Raw genomic sequence first — 26,181 nt, forward strand, 5'->3', positions numbered from 1 at the left:
ATGGAGCTGCTGCCTACAAATCCCGCTCCCGCGTCTGCCAGACATGCGGACAGAGCACGTGAAGCCCGAGTGGAAGTGCCGCGTTCATTACCAGTTGGGCGACCTACTATGGTGTCTCCACTGCCGGCCTGGGTAACAGCTCCCACGTATCGGGGGTCAAACACTGCGGGTGGCATTTGTCACACGTTAAACTCAATCCGCACAACGACTCTATGATCTAAGTATTTTTTTTTTTTTTTTTTGATGCTCATTTGACACAAGAGGCCCCTGAAGCTCAGAGGGATTATGTGACTCATGGAAGATCACAGAGCTGGGGAAGGCACTAGGGAGGCGGTGAAGCCAGGTGCTCCCCCCCCCCCCCCCCCCCCCCCCCCCCCCCCCCCGCGCACCCTTCCTCCACCTGCTGCAGGCAGGAGCTGTCTCCCAACAGAGCCCCGGAGGCACAGCCACCGTGCTGCGTTCCTGCCAGAGGCTCCTCTGCCTTCGCTCACCGCCCTCCCAAGGGCCTAGGACATTGCCTGGCACAGTAAATCTGTAGAAGCTCGTCTTCCATGTGAGTCCAGGATGGTCCACACAGTCTTAGGCTGATCAACATTTGGGGAAACATCAACCGTAAACCCCAGCTGCCCAATGTGAACCATAAAGTTCAGTTTCCTTTCTAATAATAAAATTATTTCTATTACTTCACTGTTTTTTTTTTTTAAATAACATTACAATTCCTCAAAATAAGGAATGGGGATTTAAATGCTCACTGTTTCTGCCCAGAAACACTATTTAAAAACAGCTACTGATGTTCGGCAGCACATCCTTAAGAATTTAAATGAATACCACTGTGTTTTTTTTTTTTTTTTTTTTGGTCTCCTGGTATTTAATGAGAAGAAAAATCCAAGGAGAGAAATGACTTCAAACACCAGAACAGCCTCAAGCCCACTGAAATCCCTGCAGTTCAGATCTGCGGCTCCTTTTCAAGCTCAGAGAACTCACAGAGACAGAGAGTGGGTGATTTTAGGGTCAAGAACACACTTTAGAAATTACTGTCCAGGGGATCCCTGGGTGGCGCAGCGGTTTGGCGCCTGCCTTTGGCCCAGGGTGTGATCCCGGAGACCCGGGATCGAATCCCACATCGGGCTCCCGGTGCATGGAGCCTGCTTCTCCCTTCTCCCTCTGCCTCCCTCTCTCTCTCTCTGTAACTATCATAAATAAAAAAAAAAAAAAAAAAAAAAAAAAAGAAATTACTGTCCAGATTCTGCAGCTGCCAGTTCCAAAGTAACCATCCTCAGTCCTCATTTTCCCTGGTACTGTCCATGCTATGGATCAAGAACACACTTGCTGATTGATCCTGTTTGCATAATTAGATTATGCACGGGGGCCAAAGGAAGCCTCCCAGGCCTTGCGATTTGAAACAGCAGGTGTGGCCAAATAAAAGAGTCCTAAATTAGTTCCAGCCCTGACTTCCAGCAGCATGCACTGAGCTCCCCAAATGTCAGAGGGCAGAGATTACCCAATTTTCATTTCTCCCCACCACCATCATTGCCAATAGTGTCGTTATTTTATGAGACCAGCAAGCAATCCAGAACTTGGGGCTGAGTTTATGGTGACTAGAATATATCTCGATAGGAGTTCATAGGATCATCACTCGTAACGTGTAGCCACAGTAAATGCATTTCATTCTTTGGAATAACATTTCTAAATAGGGAAGAATTATTAGTGACTTAGTCCTTCTAAACGAGGCCTTCCTCTTTCCTTATTTTCTCATCTTCCCATCTTCTCTTGTATCTGTACTTTGTAAAAAAACTTTTGAAAGTTTGCATATTCGAGAAGAAGAGAGAAGAGTGTAATCAATCCCCATATACCATCTGCTAGGGTCAGCAACGATCAATGCTTTGCTTCTCTTGGTTCTTCTGTTTCTTTTCTCTCTTTCAATCTTTCCTGTAATATTTTAAATCAAGGGCAGCGGTTTAGCGCTGCCTTCAGCCCAGGGCGTGATCCTGGAGACCCGGGATCGAGTCCCATGTCAGGCTCCCTGCATGGAGCCTGCTTCTCCTTCTGCCTGTGTCTCTAGACCTCTCTGTGTGTCTCTCATGAATAAATAAATAAAGTCTTTAAAAAAATATTTTAAGTCAAACGCTTGATATCAGGTCTTTCCATTTCTAAATACGAATGTATGGATGGCTCTTTATAAAAAGGGGACGCTTCCTTACATAAAGACATCATCACATCCAACAAAATCAACCATAATTCTTTAATATTATTTCATATCCAGTCTGTGTCCACATTATTCAATTTCCTCAAAAAAGTCTCCATCTGGTTGTACTTTTAAAAATCAGGTCCAAATCGGGTCTATATGTTGCACATCTCTTAGGCTTCTTTCAAGCTAGGGAAGCCTCTCCCCATCTCCTTCTCCTCCATGGCACTGTCCTGTCGAAGAAGCCAGACGGGTTCTGGGTTTATGGGATTACCTTCCCGTGGTTCTTTCATACCCGAAACTGGAGGCTAGACCTAAAGATCTGGTTGGACTCCAGTTCAACGTTGTAGGTAAGAAGGGTTCCTGGGTGGGCCTGCACTTCCTGTCGCAGCACCCAGGAGGCACATCTGCTTCAAATGATGTGAAGATTAATCAGCCATGGGGGGCGGGGGCGCATCTCAGCCTCCCGTCCTGGAATCATTCACTAATATTCTTGCTGCTGGTTTTGATCCTCTGATGATCAATGCCCACATCCATGATTTCATTGGGGGCCTCGAAATGCTGATTTGGTTTTCTGATTCCAGTATTCATTTTCTCACCTTGAATTATCTTGTAAAGGACTTTTATTCACCAACGAGTGTGATTTCTTTACCTAGAAATGTAGTTAATTTGGAAGAGGCCGCAGTATATAATCATGATCACTCCGGGTGATGGATAATTTCACATGTCACGTCACCCTTCCACTGCACTCAGCAAAACAGAGCCTTCTGCGATTACTCAAGACCTCAGGTGATCTCCACCCCCCACCCCCCCCCACTCCGACATCGTCATCTGCCTCCCTTCCCCTCCTTCAGGCCACTCTGGCTACAGTGGCCTCCTTGTTGCCCTTATTGGCCATCCCTGTGCCTGGGACACCGTCCCCAGAGTCACATGGGTCTCTCCTCCCTTCCGTAGGGTCTCTGCCCAAGTGGCACTGCATCAGGGAAGCTCAGTCTATGCCGAATAGTAATCCTTACCCCTTCTCACTCCCTGAGTTTCCCCCGATGACTTATCACACGGGTGATCTTAGAACACTGCTTCTCAAGCGTGGACCACCAACACCAGCAGCATAGGCATCACCCGGGAGCATGATGGAAATACAAATTTGAGGGCCTTTCTCCAGATCTACCAAATCAGCATCTGGGGTTGAGTCCAGCAAGCCGTGTTCGCCAGCCCTGCAGTGATTCCGATGATCTTCAAAGTTCAGACCCACTGCAGTGGACTTTACCCATACTGGATCACTTCATCCTCCTCTCACCCTATGAGGTAGGTAGGGTTCATCGTTGCATTTTCAAGGTGACAAAACATAAGTTTCCAGGCCCTAGGCCTGTGGGGATTTGGATTCAGGGGGGGGCCAAGGCAGGGTCTCAGAATCTGCATTTCTAACAAGTTCCCGGGTGATGCAGATGCTGCAGGTTCAGGGGCCGCACTTTGAAAATCATTGCTCTGAACCCTGCAGGCAGTTGTATACACCAGGATTAACTCTCCCTCCAAAGCATTAGCATATGGATAATAGAACAAAACAAAGCTAGTTACAGCTCCTAACACCTGTTGGCTGACTGGCCTTGGAGGGGCTGGATGCTTGCTTTTTTTTCCCTATCACTAGGATAGGAAAACTGCCTGATAGGCAAGGCAGGCAGGGGCATAAAAGACCTGGAATTGCAAAGAAATCTATTTTCTCCGTCTATTTCACAGGAAAGGAAACTCAGAGAACATCCACCAGGGCTGGTGGAGTCAAATGCCCCGTGGGTAAGAACCTGGTGTGAGGGGTGGGGCCTGAGGCGAACCACCCAGTGCTTGCCTGGATTACAGACCTTTAAATTCCATTAGACAAGACAACACTGTCTGGGTCACACAAAACATGCCCAGGGTCAGGGTCCGGCCACGCGTTGCCGGCCTGCAGCCACTGAGCCTTGCCCAAACTGCTCATTCCACTCAAGGGGAACGTAAGGTCGCGGGGTTACTTGGCAGCAGCAAGAGCAAGCGGGTGTTCCAAGCCCGGGGCTCGCTGGGCTTTACTACGTGGCCTCTGGACAACACATGTCCCCTGGATTGCTTCTGGTTTATTTTTAAATGGAGATTGCAATAAAAGCAAAGATCAAACTTGATGTGACATATGTCCATTAAAATGAGCTCTCTCCTCCTCCACCAGAGTGGAAAACCCCTTGGCACTATATTTAGCCTTAAGAGCATCACCCAATAAAGAAAAGGTCACATCAGGCCAACAGCTGGGGAGGGATTCACGAGAACTAGGTCTGCGGGGAGGGGATCCGCGGGCCAGAAGGAGCACGAGTGGTTTCCTCTCAACCCAAGTGAAGTGGAGGGTTCTCGGCAGAAGTGAGCAGGAGGTTCCGAGAGGCCCTTGCATCCGGCGCCGTCTTGCCCGCGGGCCGTCTTGTTTCCAGTTTGTCTGACTTGCTGCTGGACTTTGAACTTCCTGCGCGTGGGGTGCGGGTGGGGAGACGAGGAGACGACGCGTCCTCTGTGGCCAAGTGTCTCCTCCCAAGTGGGAGAAGAGCCTCCGCGGGCACAGCTCTGAGGTCGCCCCCGGGGACCCGCACAGGCCGTACCGTGTTGGTCACAGCCACGCCCTGCGGCTTGTACAGTGTGGGCTCGGCCGGTACAGGCTGAGTGGCTCGTTATAAGCTTCAAGTGAGGCTTAGGGCCCTCCGCAGCCGAGGGCCCCGTGTTTGCCAAGCTCCTGCTCCGCCGGGCGAAGCCTACGGTGACGCACCGCAGTGTGGCCTCGAGGCAGCTGTCTGTCCGGGCCCAGCCGAGCAGGGGCCTGGCCTGCGCAGGGGGGAGCGCGCCCTCCGGCTGCAGGCTCAGGTCCCGACCCCGGGGCACCAAGCTCAGGTGCTGGTGTGTGTGTGTGTGTGTGTGTGTGTGTGTGTGTGTGTGTGTGCCGGCATGCTTCCTCCTCCGGCGTGTGGCCGGTTACCTGGGCCGCTCCCTGAGCTCCCCAAGGAGCTGGCCCCGGGACATGTCCGAGCCTGTGGCGGATCGCGGACCCCACCGCACAGCTGCGCACAGCTGTTACACCGCAGGGTGGCTAGCGAGGCCGGGTCACGTCCACCCGGAACGCGGCCTCCGCACCCGCCTGCCCAGCCCGCGGCTCTCCCACGACACCGGTCCCCGCCGCTCCCGGCCCCCTGCCCCCTCAAATCCCCTCCCAGCCCCCGCGGCCCAGCTGTCCCTGCACCTTCCCTCGCCAATTCCCAGGCCACCCTGCCAGATGTGACACCCTCCCTCTGGACCCCAGGGGCGGCGCCACGCGTTCCGGAATCTCTTCCTCTGCCTTGGCCCGTGCAGCCGTGGCCTCCGCGACCACGAGAGCCCTGCTCGCTCTTCTCTGCGTCCTTCGTACTGCCTAGCATTGCGCTCAGCAGCTGCCAGATGCTCCACAAATGTTTGCTGAATGCAAACAGCAAAAGTGAGAGAGGCACGATTTTCCACGGGAGCCAGAAAATCTGGTTAATTGAGAAAGGACCGCAGGTTGCATTAAACAGGTTGACGTGAGGCCACCGGCATCTGTCGTGAATGGAACCTCTGAGGGCTCTCTGCACCGGACACGAATGCAGCGAGCTCCCCAAAGCCCCTCTACAATGTAAGAGGCCGCGGGCCCATCATTAGAGGGCACCTCGGCCCCCACTCGGGCCCCCACTCGGGCCCCCCGCCGTATCTGCTGCTTAAGGTGGAGCGTTCACGGAGCTGCTCCAGTGGGGCCGGGCCGCGGTGATGGCACCTGGCCCTTACACAGGGCAGGCACCTGTCAGTCACTGCGCTCGGCCCCTTTTCTTTTTATTCTTCTTTTCTCTTCACCCCTGCAGGGCAGCTATTAGGTCTGTTCTGTATGGATGGGATGAAGCGGGCTTGGCCAGGCTCGGTGACGCAGCCAGGTTCACGTGCAGCGGGGAGAGGGACCTCACCCACGTCCTGCTTACACGGCATCTGCAGGACCCCCCCCCCCCCGCTTTGGGAGGCGGGAATGTCCTCACGTGAAGTCCAGCAAAGGCCCCCGACGGGCTCCTCACACAGCAGCTGCTAGAGGGAAGGGGCAGATTTGAAGCCCAGGTCTCTGTGAGCCCCGCGGGGGAGGTAGCAGGAGGGAAGGCAGGACTCCCGGGTCCGTACTCCCTGCGTGCTGCTGTGCATGGGGTGTGTGAAGGGTGTAGACAGCCAGTGTGGGATAGTCCCCCGGGGACTAAGTTTTCTCATCTGGAAGAGGAAGGTTGGCCATGTGAGGATGCCACCCCAGGACATGCCACTTTGGTAAAAGCACTGGTTTTGAGCTCAAGCAGCTGAGAAACAGCAGATACAGGCAAAGCGTCTCTGCCCTCCTCCTCCTTTCTGCCTAAAGGCAGGGCGATACATTTTTCTTTGTGAAGGTGTCCCTTTCCCTCTCTTGTCCCAGGAAGAGGAAACGAGATGACTCTTGTCACCGGAGGTGACACCGACTTGAGTCCTCATAACACGGCCTTATCTCCTACTACTTCCCCTACAGAGTTATATCTCCACAAAGTGCCAGCCCTAGAGGTCTGAACCTCTTTCCTTTTGAAGGCAACCTCCCCCTATATTACCGCTCTTCGTTAAAATTATATAATAAGCTCTCAGGCCTAAGTGAGAAGGCTAACCCCTTCTTTGGGGTTTTACTTTCTTTTCTGTGAGACTTTGTGTACACACGAAAATTAAAATATTACCATCAAATAAAATCTGTATGCCTTTTGTCAGTTTAACTTACACGGCCCCAGACACTGGACCTAAGAGGGTAGAGGAAAAAGATCTTTCCTCCCCTACAGTTGCACTCCTAAAATCGTAACATTTTTTAAAGATTGTGTGATAATTTTTGGTGATTTTTATTGAAAAGGAACAATGCTGTTCGAGAAAGGAAAGCCTGTGCAAAGTCAAAAGTGCTCAGTTATATGAGAAGACGGCAGACTTTTGGATTTCTTCCTTTTGTCTGAGAATGTTGGCTCTTTCCAGCCCAGAGTGCTACGCCATTAAGAATGCTGAGATGGAGAGTAAGAGGCAACAGAGATACCAAGGAAGGGGCCTCAGGAAGCGGATTGGGGGATCCAGGAGGGCTTAACAGAGAACAGAAATCCCTAAGCTGAAATCTAAGAGACGTGGTGGTGGTGCCAGATGGTGGGCTGGGGAGAGAACACAAGAGAGAACAGTGGGGTCAAAGGAGAGGGTAGGCAGTCATTCCTTAGCCCACACGATGGCTTTGTGGCTATTATACCCACCACAACTAAAATCCATGCCAGCTTGTTGCCTGCCGATGGGGGTTTCACATCCCTTAAAACTCCCCGCCAATTCTGATTAAAAGTAAAACTGGTAGGCTTTCCCCTGGCCTCCCCACCCTACCCCCACTCCAACAACCGAGCACCATGCACGGAGGCCTTTGATGGAGACAGATGATGGTCTATCTTCAAAGACTGTGTCAAGCTTCGCTATAAAGCTTTGTGTTTCCTGCCCACTCCCCAGGTGCAGCTGAGTTCCCAGCCCTGGCCCCATCCCTCCTGGGGTGAGAGCCTCAGCTTTCCAACTCATCATGCCTCAGAGCATCTGCCCAAAGGCCAGGTTCCTGATGCAGATGTACGGGATTAAATACGACTATATCCACGAGAAGCTACCTTCTTTCTCTTGCTTTCCCACAGGCTCGCCTACAAAAAGAGTTTTATCCAAGAGAGACAGGCTGGGTGGGGAAGGCAGTGGAGAGAATGGAAGCTTTGAAGCTGGTTGGACTTTCCATCTTCCAAGTAACAGGTACATGGCATTAAGCAGGGTACTTAACATACGCATGTCTCTCTTATAAAAGGATCGTAGGTACTGTCTGCAAGAACTAGAGCAGGAATGAAAGAAAATGATGACATTCGGCAGCATGCCTGGAATGTCCGCTCTAACGCCTTGAAACAGCACATCAGTGTAATTCAAGGACACTAACCAACTGTGTGCTGGCCAGGGGGTCCGCTCACAACCATAACAGAGGCTGTGACCAAAATGCCCCTTTAGTTCCAGGTAACCATGACATAAAAGAACTTTTGTAGAAGTTTCTAACTCTTGCAAAACTTGGGGACTTTTTGCATAAGAATGGCAACTTCCAAAATGACTGGATTTCTAACCACAGTATAAAGGCCTTGCTGAATGACCTACTGTGTAAAGGGGAGGTGGGGGGGAGATTTCCACGGTCTCTTGTGAAAAAGGATGGGACAATTGCCATAGCAAATTTACAGAGCAACAGAGCACAATTCTTATGGAAAACAGACGGGGTTGATGGGGAAAGCACAGCCCCACAATGTACCGAACACAGACCTTCCCAAGGTATCTGTGGATTTTGATGGAGATCCATTTGGAATGGACACATTTAGCATTTGGAGAATGGAAGTCATTTAAGTTTAGAGTATTTATGTTTAAAAGAGTAGTGTTTTCACACTGCATTCCTTCTTTAGGGAGAAAGCTGAAGGGTAAGGAGCCCCATCTTTCATGTTCTGTAGACACACGGTCATTAACATCACATTTTGCATGCAACGATGCCTTCCGATCGGTTCATACTATTAAAAATGGCCTGCTGTGAAGTCAGGGGTTATACGGCTCCTTCGAGTTCTTGGTTCTGAAGGAAAAAAATGTTGAGAACACACAGTACTTTGTGAAGTATACACCAAGGCCGCGGACAGCCTGACCCGACTCATAGATGCCCTGACGAGGCACAGTGGAAAGAGCCTCCCAGAAACCATTCTTTCCTATCAAGTTGAGAGGAAAATAGTCAACACAAAGGATTTAAAGTCTAGAAAGGTTACGCCACAGAAATTCTTTTTTTTTTTTTTTTTTTTTTGTTCAAAAGATTTTATTCTAAAAGCCTACTTCTCACATGGTGCAAGACGAAGTCTTGAGGGCACACGTGAAGCTCATGTTTAGCAAGACAACTGTCAGGCCTCACTGGAAAATTTCTTAGTGGATTTGTTTTGTCCTCTCACCCCCTCTCTCTTTGGTCCAGAACATAAAAACACAGAAAAAGCCATTCCATTACTGCACTTTGGATGGGAGTGCAGTGGGCACTGGTTAATCATTTCTGCGGTATCAGGCGACATTCAAATGTAAATGTTGTCACACAAAACGATCCCAGACGTCTGGGGGTAAATGTTCAGCCAGCACTTCTGATTCACGCTGGGTTGCCTTTGACCAAGTTGACAGAAGAGGAGGAGGCAAAAGAGCAGAAACCAAATGAACAATTCATTTATCATCTCCATGTGTGACCAAAGCTTTCCCGCCTGCATTGGGGGTGGGGCGGGGTGGGGGCAGGGGGCGAGAAGAAGCCGAGGGGAAAGCACAAGGGGAGAAACCTCCCAGCCCAGGCCTTGCCTCCCCCGCATCTGGTCTTAGAAGAACCAAATCCAACCTGTGTGATGTGCGTTATGCAAATAAACCACCCAAATCAAGTCTTTAAAAAGAAAAGTTAACAGTTTTTTTTTTTTTTTTTTGCAAAGCCATATAACCAAGCTCCATGTCCTTCTGTCATTTCCTAACAACTCCTAGGGCTCAAGTGATTAAACGTATTTCAATTCTCGGGGAGAGGACGCAATGTGCCTTGCAGAGTTAGGAAGATAATCTAAGCTCAAAAACTCCTACGCTAGGAGCCTTTTGTCCTTCTAGGTAGATGGTATTGGTTTAAATTCTAGATGAGTCCCGGTCCTCTGCCTAACATCAGAGAGAAGAACTTAATTGGAAAGCACAGACTGAGGTCAAAATGCAGGGAGCTGAGGTCCTGATTCACCAGCTTAAAACAAAATGCTGACAAAAACTAAGTTTTCTCTGGGACATACCCTCATCTCTCTGCCTGTGGATTTTGGATTTTGTTGGCGGCCCGCTGGGGACCTCGGAGCCAGGAGCCCTTGCATCCCTGCGTCCTGGTTCCAGTGGAACTTGAATTTCAAATCAAACCTGTTACGGCTTGATATTTTACGGATATATGTCTCCTTGACATAACATCGCTCTTTCAAGAAGCCTTTGTGTACTGTCGGAGAGAAAACCAGAGGCCCAAAATGGAGTCACTCTTGCCAGGCCACATCACCAAACTGGGGCTTAGTATCTAATCTGATTGTAGTTTCAACCTCTCCCAGGAATGTGGTTCCTCACCAGCCAGTCAGGAATTTTCTGGTCACCACCAATCAGGTCATCTGTCTCCAGGGCCCTCTCTGTCCTCCCAAAGGAGGCTGAAGTAATCTACTAATAAGACCCCTTGCTCTTTCCCCTAAAGGAGGTGACCTGGCCTAAAACAGTCCTTTGTTTTGCCAATTACTTCCCTGTCCTGTCTTCCTTCTTCCTTCCTACAAAACCTTTATTTGTGTCCAACTCCTTGAAGCTCCCCGGTACTTGCTACACGGGTGCTGCCTGCATCATGAATCAATCAATAAGGCCACTTAGATCTTTAAAACCTACGCAGTTGAATTTTTGTTATTTCACAGTAGCTAACAAATGGAGATAAAGCAAAACTAAAAAGAATATCTCATTTCATTTAGGCAACCGAATACTAAACTTGAAATGCAGAATGAAGTACAATGAGCCTCAGAAGCCATGCAAGGGAGGCCACCCCAGGTCATCCCCTATACTTTCTGGTCTTCCTATGTACAGAGGTCCCTGAAAGCATCCTCCAAGTGCGGCTTCTTTAACCCTCTGCATCAGATTTCCGTGGGGCCCTATGCCCAGACCTATGGAACCAAGACACTTATAGGATAGAGCCCCCTGAGGCCAGAGTTTAACAGGGGGATCCAAGAGATTCTGATGTACCTTCAAGGTTACGAACTTTTGTCCTTAAGTGTCAGCAAAATTGCCGGGATTTTCCATCTACCTCAAACCACCACTGCATGAGGAACACCTGTTACTGTTGGGGAGGAAAAACTTTTCTATATCCTCTTAGGTTCAATCATCAGGGCTGGTGAATTAAACTAACAATAGGTTAGCAAGAGAAAAGACAAAGTTTACTGGTGAAGGTGAGTATGCAAGGGCTCGTAAAGAAGGTGGCTTAGAGAAGTGGTTAGAATTTAGGGATTATATACCGTCTTAACATGGGGAGGGAGTTAGGGTTTTAAGGAACGATAAATGGTAGGAAATGACCGCAAGATAGATGAGTGAAAGTACTGGAATGTAAGGTTTGTCTTAGTAAAGTCTGAGCAATTTCTCATCTCGGGGGACAGGAGTCATGCTTTTTGTCTGGAAGGGAAGCTTCTCTTAAAGGAGGATTTCTGACCGTTGAATTCTTTTGGAAGGATCTGCTTCGAGGCTGTCAGCAGAGTGCGGAGAAAGCTTCTTCCTGCATCTGTCCATTCTCAAATGCCTTCATCACAAAATAATCCTTATGCCACAGTGGTATAGTCTGGATCCTTCATTAGCAAATGCAGTCACCTGCATCACTGCATTTATGCCTAACTAACTACATTCTTGTCACAGAAACAAGAGTCGTTCTCATTTCACAGGGTGGCCCCCAGGAGGCTGGTTATCAAACAGGCTCCAGTCATATGGTTTATAATATTTAGAACTTGAACTCACACCTTTTGATTTTAAACACCATATTTATCCTTTAACAACAAAGCAAACAACCCCACCTTCCAAACACACTAGCTTCCTTTTAGTCATCTCTTTTCAGTAAGACTAGCACAAGTTATCACCATGACTGTTAACGAGATCAGCCCTTAGTAAACTACACTTATCGACGAGGCCTCTATCCAGTGTTTGCTGAGACATAATTACACACTCAGCAACCAGCCAAATGTCTAAGGACCATAGGTTGCTCTTGAATTGTCCATCTGCTTCCAAACCTAATGACACTGACTGATGACCACAGGGACTAGGATGTCGTTAAACCTAGTGAAGAGCTAATCATTGTCAAACACTAGTACCTGCTAAGCGAGCAGCTCTTACACAACAGGAAGGGAGAAAAAGGTTTCGTTTGGAAAAGGACAAGTAGAAATACAAGAGGGAACAGGAAGGAACTCATACTCTATAAATATTTAGGACATTATTTCCTTTAGTACATTTTAGACTTGGTTCGTTAATTCCTACAATCTTTTAAGAGGATTTTTTTTTTTTTTTGCTGAGGAATGACACACAAATTAGAATATACAGCCTGGTGTCTGATAGCATTGAAGAAATAGCCTAGTTGCTGCAGCTTTTTCTTCCAGAATTGCACCTGTCCAATATGGTGACCACATACGACTATTTAAATTTTAACTTAATTAAAATTAAATAAAATTTAAAAAATGTAGTGGTTCGGTGGCACTAGTCACATTCCAAGTGTTCTATCGGAAGCACTGATCTAAACTCTGATGTTAAAGTGTTGAAATAAGGACACTTTGCAAACATTCTTGAGAAAATGTAAATACAAAGGAGGTTAAAATTGAACTCAAAAATTTTTTTAAATCATGAAATATTTCAAGTACTGTTGACTCTTGAACAATGAGGCGTTAAGGGGCACGGACACTCCAATGCAGTTGAAAATCCAGATACAATTCTTGACTTTCTCCGCCAAACTTAACTACCAATAGCTTACTGTTGACTGGTAACATAAATGGTAAATTCGCATTTACATTTTGTATATGTTTTATGCATAGTTTTCTTACAATAAAGTATAGAGAAAGAGTGTTATTAAAAATCATAAGAGAAAATACATTTATAGTACTGCTCTGTATTTTCTTAAAAAAAAAAAAAAAAAACAAAACCCAACAAGCATGTATAGGTAGACTGATGCAGTTCCAACCTGTGTTGTGCAAGGATCAACTGTATAGTAAAAAAGTGTAAGAAATAACAGAAAACATGTGGGTCCCCAACACTGGGCTTGGTCAAATCTTTCCATTTGCCATCTTTTCTCTCTCTGCCTTTGCTTTCAGTGAGAAATAAAACACAACATATATATAGAAGCCCCCATTTTAACAAATCCAATAAATGCTCTACTGAGAAGTTCAAAGCCTATAAGAAATGGTGTTCAACCAAACCATGTGGTTAAGATCCTGGGCTCTGGAAGCAGACAGCATGGGTTCTAAGTTCCCTGGACAACCAAGAACAATCCTAGAATGTTTGGAGTTCCATTGAAGGTTAAAGCAAAACTAATTTGGATGCCAAAAAGTGATTCAGAAAGATCCTTCTTCTAGAGGTAGAAATGGACCACACATCTTAGAAGAACCAATTTCAAACTTAAAGCGTATTAAAGTAATTGGACACACTCTTCAATATCACAACCTTCGGTCTTTCTAGCTTCAGGAACAAGCTTCTCGCAAGCTATCAGCCCACTGTCTCCTTAGAACAGAATAAAGGGGCTTGGGTAGCTCGAAGCAAATGCACAGGAAACATGAGTTTTTCTGGCAGCTCTGGGAACCTGAGCTGAGGCAACCATCTCTCTACTCTCGGTAAATCATTCCATACGTTTTAAGTGCCAGGAAACAAGGGGACCCCTCCCTGAGCAACCTTCCATTATACAAAGAAAATGGCTATTTATCACCCAATGCCTGACAAAGATCCATTGCTAAGTCTGTAATAAATATGACCCAATCCAAATGTGAAGAATCTATGGCTTTGTCAGAATTCTTTATTCTCTTCCACATTAATGTCACTTCTATTATGCCCTCAAATCCAGAAGAGTCCAGGCATCAGCATTTGGGGAATGAGCACAGAGGTGTTTCAATGGCCACAGAGATTGCAGCGTTTGAGAAACAAAAGCGAAGACACATGTTTGGGTTTCATGCAATCCATCTTTACTCATCCTGGGAAAATAGTTTCTTAGCAGGACGCCACTCACTTCTAACTCATAAAGAAAGTACACGTACACGCCGTCTTTCCCAGGATGGGGAGTGGGACTTGTACGCACCCAGATGCGAGGCGGCATGGTCCACACGGTCAGAGCAGCTGACTACGGTAATACCCTTCCATTGTTTAGAAACGGTTCTGCCCCAGATGATCACTGTAACAGAACCGGCCTCCCTGATGCTAAACAGATTTCAGTTCTTGGTTTTACACATATAACCTGCTGTATATACAGCTGAGCCTCTCCCTTATTTGGGGGTTTCCTAGTCTCTACAGCATGTAGTTTGCTATATGCTTCTTTGATTTTGGAGAATACACCACATGACCCAGAAGTGACATGGAACCGACGCTCACTGTCAGCTGTCCTATGCTACAAGGAGCTTCCATGCCAGTAGTTAAAATGTTCCAGGGGCGCCGGGCTGGCTCAGTCGGTAGAACATGGGACCCTTGATCTTCAAGAGTTGTATATTCAAGCCCCGTGTTGGGTGTAGAGATTACTTAATAAAATCTTTAACCAAATAAAATAAAAAAAAAAAATAAAATAAAATATAAAATAAAACAAAACAAATAAAAACAAATAAAATAAAATAAAATAAATAAAATATTCCATTTATAACCAGTTCACCCTGGTCCCTCTGAACCTCTTCCCCACTGTTACCTGCTCGAAGCCAGAGACGGGCTGCTCTCGCTTAGAGGCACGGGCTCCCCTCTGGTATGTGAGTGAGGCCGCCTTGCCCTGCCATAGGTCACAACTGTCTTCCAAGTTCCAGCTCTGCATTTCTGCTTGTAAGTCTCTGCCACACTGAAAACCCAGTACTGAACATCTGGAACTAAATTCACCATGGCCACCCTCCCCGCTGCCTGCTGCCCCCCGCATAGAAGTCAACCCCTCTACTGACCTCTTCTTCTGTGTGTTGATGGCATATGCACCACTTAATGACCCAGGTAAGAGCTGGGGCCTCTTCCTCTCCCTACCTGGACCCAGTCTTTAGATCGCACAAGCTTTCTCCCTACAGATCCTCTTAGATCCACCTTATTTCTATCATACGGCTCCAGCTCAGGTGGGGTCCTTCACCTCATCCAAATCTTTTGTCACAGAGCTTACAAGATCATTCGTCAACGATGAGGTTGCTATTCAGACTGGCATCTCACTCCTACGGTCACTAGAATTCCAGCATCTGCAGCGACTCTTCTCGCTCCACCTTCCCACCACCACCCAGGCGCTGCACCTGAGCTGCGCTCCTTCCCTTGCCATCCTGCTGACTGCCTTCCGGTCTATTTTCTATGATGCCTTTGCTAATCCTAATCCTCCTGGTAACAAATGTTACCCACCTTGCAACATCCAGCTCAGGGATCCTAGGACCTGGTACAACTGATTGGGGTCAGGACACTCATCTGACATACAGCGTCCACCCCCTTGTAGCATTTAAAGAGCAACACACACATTTTAACTTTAAACATTAAGACACACAGCACTGTAGGACATTTTGAAAATATAGGTAAGTCTACATTAAGTGAATCACCAATAATCCAAATGCCCAGTGTTCATATTCCAGAGTATTCCCTCCTGATCTGTTAGAGTTATTTAAAAAACAAAACTGGTTATCAGCTTGCTCTCCTTATTTAGCACAACACTGCAAACATTTCCTCAAGCATTAAATATGCTCTTAAAATGTGATGTTTTGGGGCATCTGGGTGGCTCAGTCTGTTGAGCGACCAACTCTGATTTTGGCTCAGGTCACGATCTCAGGATCATAGGATCGAGCCCCACGTCGGAGCCTGCGTGAGAGTCTCTCTCTCCCTCTGCCCCTCCCTCCACTTGCATTCTCTCTAACACAAATAAATAAAACCTTTAAAGTGTGATATTTCTCGAGGGCATGAGGTGGGACTCAGCTACACCATGAGTTACCTTCCCCCCTGCTTCACCGCCACACATTTGGCTTCTTCCCATTGTGTACAGTCACTTTATCTAAAATGCGTAGGTATTTATCTCCTCAGATGAACCCTGACTTGCTTCAGGGTCAGGTCCTCCCAGGAAGACCCCAAGATCTAGGTACAACCGACCCAGAATGGGCCCCGGGTACATGCCAGCTGGATGAGGGACTTGAGGATTGTACCTGCTAACTCGTGAGCTGCCCCAGAGCTTATGTCTAATAGCAGAGCTGGATATAGAGTATGGAATCCAACTGCAACAGCAACACCTGCTCATTTCCCTGGGAAACCGGAAGCCGGACTCAACCACCCCATGAATTTCCCAGCGGCTTGGATCTCTGTTTGGGTCTCTTGGAGCTCTCACACTGTTTCTCTTCCAGCTCCCCCTCCTTAGTAAGAAGCACCTGCTCCCACTCACAGCTCATGCTGGACACCTAGTGATTCTTCCGGACCCTGTCTTCTTCCTCCCAAGCCATCCCTGGCCCATGTCCTCTCCCTCTCTGCCTGTCCCCATGCTGAGCTGGTCTGCTTGCCCAGCCTCAGGACGTTTGTGGCCGAAGCCTCTGCCCAGATGCGCTTCTCCTGTCCTTCCCCATCGCTAACCCTCCATGTCCCTGTAGCCTTTTTCTCTCCGCCTCATGATCTAGATCAGGTCTTCCCACATTCTTTCATACATAGCACCTGTCACACCTGGGGGACGTAACTGATTATCTGCGTAATGGGACGTAGCTCTTCTGCCCTAGACCTACGGGGACACCGTCCTACATCTTCAATACCGTGTCTCTGAGCCTCAGTGCCTATAACACGTAGGTGTTCTGCACTCGCGGAAGGCAGGAAGGAAGTGGAGAAGGGAGGGACAGAGCTGCTTCCTGAGCATTGCCTGCTACAATGACTCCCATTTATGGGGTGGAGCCCTAACTTTACACCCAAGCCCAACTACCATCTTCCCTGGAGCAGGGGCCACATTTTCCGCGAGCTTCTGTTTTACCCTCTTGCATCTGCAAGGCTGTGCTCTGGTGGACTTGTGGCCATTGGCTTAGAATGACAACAGCAGTCTGTATCTTACTCATTTTCCTCTCACGATTCTGTATTTCGCTAGGCCACTGCCTGGTTCCTGGCTCCCATCTGTGCATCTAAGTGAGCACACACATAGGGCACTGGTCCTGTTGACAGAAGACGCATCCTGCCATTGTGCATTTACCAGCTCAGCAATTCCTTGAGTGTCCACCTTGTTTCAGAGACTGAGCTGGGTGTGGTGCTTTCTCTACTTCCAGGACCCACCTGCCAAACCCCTGAGGCTAGGCACCTCACCACAATGTCCCCTCCAAAACCAACTGAGCACCTGCCCCGGGGGAAATAGGGCTCCCAATCTTCCACCTGCATAAGGGTAACTGTGTCAGGGTCCTTGACCATGCGGACCTCCCAACCAGCCTACAGGGCAGAAGCAGTTAGGTCAGGACCAGGGCAGGGGAGAGGATGTCTGGTGTCCCTTAGATTCTTTGTTCTGGAGGGGAAGCCACTAATGCTCTCTTCCCTTCCACCCTTCACTTCAACCTTCATCACCACCCTGGAAATAGAAGCTAATCTTTCATTATCCCTTCAGAAGAGTAAACATTTCTCCCTCTGCGTAAACACGGAAGCCACAAAGCAACATCTGAGCCAGAGACACGGAAGCATGACGCTCCCTCTGGCTCTGCTAGTGCTCCTTTTCTCCCCACGGCTCTTACGTGGAACATTCCCCACTTCTCGGGCACTAGCATCCAGCTGGCCTCAGGGCTACTCTCTGTTCCTTTCTTCCTCTCAGTGGAGGCCTTCAGAGCTGAGGAAGCCCAGAGCCCTCCAGGGAGGCTGCCCGCAAGCACCAGGAAGCACAGGGCTGAGTTGGAGCTTCACACTGTTCAGTGGGAACCTCCAAACAGGTTTCTATCCCTCGCTTTTCCTTCTTCCTCCCCATTCCCATTTTCTAGAACTGGCCCAAGGCAGGAAACTGAGGATCTGTCTCCCCGCCTCCTGCCTCCCTATCCTACCTACTAGAACACTCTTCAGCCCAACTGGCTCTGAGCACCAGAACACAAAGCCAAAGCCGCAGGAGAGCCCTGGAACCCTCTCTAGGATGTGGATGGCCTACGAGGCATCCCCCGTGGGCCCTGAATTATTATAGGGCCCAAATAGTCCTTCCTTCCTCCTCCTCCACCTCCTCACAGCCTGGCTTGCAGTTAGGCTAACAGTTATGTTTGACATAAGGTGTTTGTATCAGATTAAAATGCATCATCCCTCTTCCCACACACAATTGTGTTTCTGTTTGGTGAAGAATACTGAACACCCAACCGAGTACTTTAAATATCCCTGAGTCTGGGGAGGCAGAAGAGGACAGAGATGAAGAAGGATTCTTAGAACTACTTAGAAATAAGCAGAACATGGAAGTAGGAAACTCATTTTCAGTGGGCGGTGCAACCTAATACCACCAGGACACATATTTGCTTGTTGCTCCCACTTCTCTCCAGCTATAGACCGAGGAGAGTCAACCTGTGCTGAGTCTTGACACCTCTGACACCTGCCAGAAGACGAGCACACTCACCTCCGACCCTCCTCGTCGGCTAACAACCCTAACACTCCGTTGATTCTGAGTCCGTGTTCCCTGGGGTAGACAAAAGCCCGGGGAGGGCAGGGCTGACATGACATTTTTTCCAAGTACTCCACATGGGGACCCAGTACACACATTCCAGCAACAAAAGTTTCACGATACAACCCCTGACACTCTTACTGTGTGCCATATACTAAATTATATTTTTTTTCTTTTAAGATGCTAAGAAGGATCCCCCAAATGGGTCTTATTACTGACTAATGTGTTAAGAAGTGCGGCTTGAAAATGCTGCTTTACGATCAAGTTTGGAATCATTTCTCAGCCTTTTTGGCTGAGAGCAAGGGTAATGCAGAGCTCAGAAAACTATGACCCGCGGGCCAAATCCCACCCGAGGCCTGTTTTGCACCTCCTGCTGCCTATTTTTATTTGGCGTGTGAGCTAAGAATGGTTTTTACATTTTTAAATGGCTCCAAACAACCCAAAGAAGAATAATATTTCTTGTGTGAAATTTATGTGAAATTCACATTTCAGCGTCTGCCAACAACGTTTCACTGGAACTCGGCCACGCTCATTCACTCCAGAGTGTGCGCGGCTGCCGTGCGCCCAGAATGCCGGTGCCGAGCTGTGTGACACCAGCTGCGTGGCCCACGTGGCCTGAAACACGGAGTTTCTGACCCTTTACGGAAGAAGCGCGCCGGCGTGTGCTCTAAGGCTAGGCCAGGTGCAGACGGGATTATCTGGGTAATTGGTCAAATTGGTTGCCAGACCTAGGAGGTCACGGTTCTACTCCAGTTTGTAACAGCAAAATCAGTGGTATCACTTAAAGAAAGCAAATCATGATTTTTATTTGGGGAGCAGAGCCCTCAAGGGGGCTGAGCCACCTTCCTATCGGGGAGAGGACGCAAGTGGAATTTCTCAGGGCCTCGGGGAGACAGCCCTTCTCACTCAGGAGCTCCGAGGGCCGTCAGTTAGCATCGGCAAAGGGCATTTTAATTTTTCACGCTCTTCTCTTTCTGAGGCATTCGATTCGTTGGTGGAAGAGGAAGATTTTTAAAAAGCCATCCCTTTTGCGTTTAGTAACTGGCAATCCTGAGCCTGCATTTCCTCTACAAGAAGTTACACCAGGCGGATCAGAACGAATTTCACTTAAAATTCAAGGAACCAACATCAGCTGAAAAGTACTCTCAGAGTGGCTGCAAACAAAGGCCTCGGAAAAGGCTAATGCCATTTGTATAGAATTTCAGGAAAGAAAGTGAGAGCCGGAGAGGCCCCGAAGCTAAAGCCCGGCTTTTGTGAGGCTCACACTGCATAGAAAAGCAATCTCCCTGTTAGCATCGCAGCCCAGAGTTCTTTGTGCAGTGTAATCGGAGTACGGTGGAAAATGCGGGGGATTTAGCCTCTTGGGGGGGGGGGGAGGGGAGAAGGAAAAGGTAAGGGGAAAAGTAATCTGATGTTATGGCTCACGCTGGCAGAAAGACAAATCTCAAGGTTTACGGGGGTGGGCGGGCCGCGCGGGCCCAGGGCTCCCCACCCGGGGTTCCGTCTGGGAATGCCGCGCCAGGCGGAGCCGTCACCGCGTGTGCACGGTCGGAACTAAGGAGCAGCCACTGTGGCGGGATAAATGGCCCTTTCTTCCCCCACCTCCATTGCCACCCAACCCCAGCAGCTCTAGGAACCTCTCCTCTTTGCCTGCCCCAGCTTCAGCTCAGGAATGTGCCACTGGCTACTTGGAAGACTCCCCACGTAGCCCCCCAAGTCCTCCCCTGCCCCCCGCAGCAGTTGGCCTCATGGAGGCCATAATTTGTTGTTTGGTACCAAAGTGGTAGCCAAGGAGCCTTGGTGCTTCCTTGTGGGCAGTCAGGAGGCCAAGGCTCTGAGATATTCTCATCAGATATGCTTACCCCCACACGGGCAGGGTGAAGGAAGACAATGCCAAGGCCTGTGTCTCTCTCTGCAGATGGTGGGACCCTCCTGAGGCAGCCCTAGTTCCCTTGGGGCAGCAGCAAGTAGGAGAGCAGGAAGGAGCGCTCAGGGTTGATGCTCACCCAAGGCCCAACTGGCAGGGCTGCTGCTTCTCCCGACATATGTGAGACGAGAGTTGAGATGAAAGCTTTCCCAACCCCCCGCTGCTGGAAGGTGGGCAACAGAGGTGGAGAGCAAACCTGGGCCTATGGGGACCGCAGGGAAGGGTAGGTCATGAAAGGAGAAGTGCCTCTTGTCCTGTTCTGACAGGGAAGCGCGCACACGCACAGTGACACGGTGGACACGCCAAGCTTCAACTCTAACAGCGGTGTACGACAAAAGGGAAAGAAAGCTCATTGCAAGGGTCCAGTCTCTCCAGGTCCTGCTCTTTGTCTCTACCTCAGCCTCATTTTTCCACCTGGGTATCAGAAACCTCCACCGGGACTCCCCCGAATCATGGAAAACGGAATCACTTGGGTCCTTAAGTCACATTCTCACATCATGTGAAAATTGCCAATGTCTCAGCAGCAAGTTGGAGTTCTAAGAACGATTAGTGCTGCTTACCAGTATTTTTTTTTTTTTAAAAAGGACTGCAATTCTGTTATGAATCTCAGTGAGGGCTTTTTGCTGAGACGGGAAAGCATGTAGTGAAAGCCCAGTTTGCACAAGAGTTTGGAAACACCCCCGGGTTCGCCAGGCACTCAAGTTGAGAGCACTGCAAACATCTGTGCGGGTATCAGATAGCCCCCCGACCTCCCTGCTGCTGACAACCAACCGCTGCCCACCGGCTGTGCTTCAACAGAACTCTGTTGCTGGGAACAGGGCGGGCGGAAAGTCTTACTTAAAAGTGAAGGCGGTAAGTAAATATAATTACTGTACAAATATTGACTGTCCCACAACACATTGGACGGAGCTAAGACTTGCCAACACTCTGCTTAATCTAAAATCAGACATGACTTGCTAAGGTCCAAAGGAATAACCTTTATCTCCTGGAAGAAGGGATGGCAGAGGGTGGCCAAGCACACATGACTGGGGGCTTCCCCTGGCTGCCTGCGTTGAAACCTGGTTCTCCAATAAGTGCACAGAAACAGAGAAGCTCTGTTAGATTCCCCACACCACAGCCAGAACTCCAATTACGAGGGGCTTCCGTCCCCCGAGCCCCCCAGTTGCCAAATTCACCCTTCTCTGGGGCTGTTTTAGTCTGCTTTTTTTTCTTTAAGATTTTATTTATTTATTCATGAGAGACAGAGAACGAGGCAGAGACACAGGCGGAGGGAGGAGCAGGCTCCCTGCAGGGAGCCTGATGTGGGACTCGATCCCGGGACCCCGGGGTCATGACCTGAGCCCGAGGCAGGCGCTCTACTGCTGGCCACCCAGGTGCCCCTGTGGCTGTTTTAGTTTAAACAACTGCCTGCATCTCCTCAGAACCTCAGAATCTGTCATGTCACGTGGCCAAAGCAGCCTGGATTGTCCCCAACCGAGAATGCAGAGACCCTGGGCTTTGAGGCATCCTACTGCTGTGATTGAGGTGTCTTGCTACCCTTTTTTTTAAAAAAAAAAAATCACATAGATATAGTTACCAGAAAAAAAGTCCAGCTGAAAACATAAAGACTAGAAGTACTGGGGTTTGGAGGTGGTGGTGAGGGAGAGAATGTTAAGCAGACCCACCCCCCCCCCAGTGAGGACCCCATGTGGGACTTGATCTCACACCCTGAGATCATGACATGAGCTGAAGTCAAGAGGCCGATGCTTACTGAGCCACCCAAGCACCCCTAGAACTACTAGGATTTTGGTCCTCAAATCACCAAATGGGTCAAGTGTTGCTCTCCCAGGGCAGGGATGGCCTCCTCTTACGGAAGCTTCTGACAAGTTCCTTCTGTTCCTCCAACTGCCACCCCAATGCGCTCATGTCAGTCTTGCTCCCAGGACTGCTGTACCCAAGGGCCCCGATGCAGGGAGCCCCTGCAGCCCCTTTCTTAGTAGGGGTGGACCCCTCTTCTCCACCAGTGAACGTCTCCAGGATCCCAGCTCTGGCCCCGAGCATAACAGCACCGAAGAAACCACACGCAAGGACTCCTTGCACATCCTAGCCAGTGATTTTTCTAGATCTCCTGTGCGTGGACTGTTTTGCTTTTTCTAAGAAGACAAGGGTGAAAAATACCGTTCCTTGGGCAGCTTGACTCCTCGAATGTGTTCCCTAGAGTGACAAGCGGCAAAAGCATCTTCCGATCAGGTAAAGCTCGTTGGCCGACTTGAATGGCTCGTGGGGATTTCAATGATAATCACACCTATTTATTCCTCAGAGTTGGCAAGTCCAAGGCAAGAGCCCCATGAAAGGGTCAGGGAAAACTTCCAACCCAGAAACACACAGACCGCTTAGCGTGACGGGATGGAACTGATCCTTTCCCCCTAGAGGCAAAGATACTCCTTTCAAGAGGACTTAGTGGTAGATTCAACAGAAGATGTACATTTGCCAAGAAGCCAGGAAATAAGGGCACTCTGACACTGTCCCTTCTCCTGCCTTTGGTTTAATGGCACCTTTACCTAAAGGTGAAGGAAAGAAAATCCCAGAAAGCTTGACATCCTCCTTCTCCCCTGTCCCCACTGCATTCAGTGTGTGCCTCCATCGTAGCGAATACCGTAGTGCGGTCAGATGCTAGCGTCCGACTAGAGCCTGTGCCTCAATAATGGCAGGACAATGTCTTTTTATCTTCAGAGTCCCAGCATCCAGCCAGCGCTCAATAAATGGTGACACACCATTTGTTAGTGGATGAACTACATCCATAAATCAAAACACGGTCTCTGGGTTTTAGGAGATGCCCATTCAGAGTCTTAGGGGAAAGACAAGGAGTTGCAGGGGTTGCTCAGATTTCAATTATTCACACCACCTCTAATTTCCTACTAATCAATCAAATAATTAGTGAATGTCTACAATGGGGAAGGTACTGTGCTGGGCCATGTTACCATGTAATTGGTTGCTGAATCTCATAATTCAATGTCATCTTCTTCAATTAATACTCATCCTTCCACATCAATTAAGAGAGTAGCTTTGTTGGTTCATGGGTAGGCAAGATAGCGTAGTAGAAAAAGTAATGATCTGAGGGCTGGAGGGGTTAGATCGTTGATTCTGTCTCTAAAAGCACGATGTGTTTGCGTGCATCTGGGCTGCACATTTTCATTTAAATTGGAAACAGGAAAAATACCCAGGCTTCTGTTATTGAGCTCACAAAAATGAAAACAAAACAACATAACAAAGAGCCCGAAACAAAACACTGCCTCTGCCTGTACAGCATGTTAGTATTTAAATCCTTATCTTCGGGTTCTTATCCTCCAGCAGCTTGGAAATGGTCTCCTCCCTTTGTGGTCGCTGCCCTCGCCAATCAACAGAATAATCTCACTCCCCGATACCGGGTGGAATCTCTTCATCTTTATGTTGTGAAATAAGATGAACGGGGGAGGCCGTAGCACCATCCGTTTCCTTATCTCCGCGCTGAAAATCTGAAGTGAGAGCACCAGAGGAAAGAGATGAATGTGTTCCGTACGGCTTAAGCCTTTGAACTTAAAATAAAAAACCGGAGAAGACAAATTTCCAAACTTTAACACAGACGAAATAGAACCATGTTGTTCAATCCTGAGCAAACCCTAACGATCAAGATTGACGTCATTCCGGTTCATTCCTTCTATACCTGTCAACAGGTAGGAGCCTCCCGAACATGAAGCTGAGTTTTAAGAAAGAAAGAGGAGGAGGAGGAGGAGAAAGAAGAAAGATGGAGAAAGAAGAAAGAAGAAGGAGGAGAAGAAGGAGAGGAAGGAGGAAAAGGAGGGGGAGGAGGAGGAGGGGGAGGAGGGGGAGAAAGAGGAGGAGGAGGAGGAGAAAGAAGAAGAAAGACGAAGAAGGAGGAGAAGAAGGAGAGGGAGGAGGAAAAGGAGGGGGAGGAGGAGAGGGAGGAGGAGGAGGTGAAGGGGGGAGAAGGGAGAGGAGGGGGAGAAAGAAGAAGAAAGGAAGTTCAACAAGAACAAAGTAGGGTGCCACTTATTTTGAGCCTTTTAAACAGGTGAAACGGCACCCACGGGTTCGAGACACCGGTGAGGGATGAGGAGAGACGTGGTAAAACCGAAGGGGATTCCCGGGGACGGGAGCCGGCAACGCGAACCTCTGGGAACAGCGGGAGGAGGAGGACTGAACTACAAATGCCTCATTTCTGGGTCCGGGAGGTGGGTGCGCGGTACTGACGCCTGCCCTGCTCCACAGTCATCGTACAGGGAGAAACCCAAGCCCACACGCGCCTCTGGCCCAGCTGCCAGCACCCCACGGGGTGTGGGAGCCAGGCCGCGGGAAGGGCCGGCCTCCGGGCGGGGGTCCCCGCAGCGCCTCCCCCTTGGCCGGTTCGGCCCCCGGGGCTGGGTTTCCTGGGGCCAGGAGCTGCTGGGGCAGCTGGGGCCACGCAGGCCCTCCCGCCCGTGGCGCGGCCGCGGGCTCTGCAGAGCAACCACCCCCCCAAATACGGCGGGTGTCCGGTTACGCCCGAGCCCTGCAGAGCCCTCTCAGTCCTATAAATAGGACTATGAACATCACCCCCACCTCCGACATGGGGAGTGGCCCCCGGAAGGTCAGGGCGTGGGCACAGTGATGCCAGGCGGCACCTCCGAGGGGCGCGGGTTCGGGACGCCAGCCTCGGGCCGCGGCAGCCCAGACCACGCGGCCGGGCAGCGCACAACCCAGGACTGTGGCTCAGAAGAGGAAGCCACGCAGAACAGGTGACAGCGCAGGCACCGAGGAAGCGCTCACACGTCGGGCAGCGCCCACAGAACATGCCCGCGTCAAAGATCCAGCAGCACCGAAATGCCACGGGAGCGCTGATCACTGCTTTGGCCAAATAAACCCTCCCTTACCTCAAACAAAGGTCACATGCACCGTAAAACCCCTACTGCCAACAACCAGCTGCAGGACCGGTCAGGGCCCGGGGCAAGGCTTTGCTAATGATCACCCCCGGCTTTCACCTGCGAACACGCGCGGCCCGGCCGTGGGCCCCGGGTCAGTCCCTCATCAAGCAGCAGGAGGCAGGGACTTCGGGCACACGGCAGGCGCGCGTTCCCTAGCTCGTCACACGTTGCGCTAGCCATGGTCCCAACTCTTTCAAAAACTCAGCTCCATATACTGTGCTGGTGATGCCTTTCTAAATATCAAAAATAATAATAATAATAATAATTAAAAGCATGTCATAAATAGAAATGGACAGTCATTCTTGCTGCCTTTCTTTCTTTTTTCTTTTAGATCAGATTAAAATCTCCTTCAGTTAAAGACCATTGGACGCCCCATGCCCGGCTCCTGACCCGGAGAAAACACTGAATAATGGTGAATAAGGGAAAACGGAATGACAGCTGTGCATAATAAGTGCATTCCGTCTGCTTGCGGAGCCAGGAGGACGCAGCAGTGCCGTGCAGGGGAGAGGCAGGAGGAGCCCCTGGCCTCGGGGGCTGGCAGTCGGATGGAGGCGGCTCAAGGCCGGGAAACAAGGCCCTCCCTAGGGGAGATGCCTCTGCGGCAGGAGCCAGTCCGCCAGGAGACGCCACTTTGCACCTGCTAGGATGGCACCAAGGTGGGGAAGTTGGAGCCTCTGGGCACCGCTGGTGGCAACGCGACATGGCACAGCGGCGGCGGAAAACAGAAGGCTGGAGCCTCAGC

General features: G+C 49.5%; 1 protein-coding gene and 2 long non-coding RNA genes across 7 annotated transcripts in view; 2 read left to right on the forward strand and 1 right to left on the reverse strand.

The window, feature by feature from the left end:
* Positions 1 to 26,181, reverse strand: part of SLC22A23 (solute carrier family 22 member 23) — a 163,384-nt gene that overhangs the window by 51,924 nt on the left and 85,279 nt on the right. Inside the window, exon 4 of one of the 5 annotated variants that reach the window (XM_038584044.1) lies at positions 22,277 to 23,993. The exons of the other annotated variants lie outside the window; for them this stretch is intronic. Coding sequence (XP_038439972.1) covers positions 23,890 to 23,993 — 104 coding nt within the window. The 3' untranslated portion in view covers positions 22,277 to 23,889. Of the gene's footprint in view, positions 1 to 22,276; positions 23,994 to 26,181 lie in introns of those variants that run through there. 5 annotated transcript variants of the gene reach the window in all.
* LOC102152505 lies at positions 3,061 to 4,332 on the forward strand. Its single transcript, XR_005384218.1, has 2 exons — positions 3,061 to 3,490; positions 3,920 to 4,332. It is a non-coding gene; the product is annotated as an uncharacterized LOC102152505 (long non-coding RNA).
* LOC119877873 lies at positions 13,266 to 15,808 on the forward strand. Its single transcript, XR_005384221.1, has 3 exons — positions 13,266 to 14,128; positions 14,763 to 14,962; positions 15,116 to 15,808. It is a non-coding gene; the product is annotated as an uncharacterized LOC119877873 (long non-coding RNA).

This window comes from Canis lupus, chromosome 35 (genome assembly GCF_011100685.1).
Source record: "Canis lupus familiaris isolate Mischka breed German Shepherd chromosome 35, alternate assembly UU_Cfam_GSD_1.0, whole genome shotgun sequence".
NCBI classification, from domain to species: domain Eukaryota; kingdom Metazoa; phylum Chordata; class Mammalia; order Carnivora; family Canidae; genus Canis; species Canis lupus.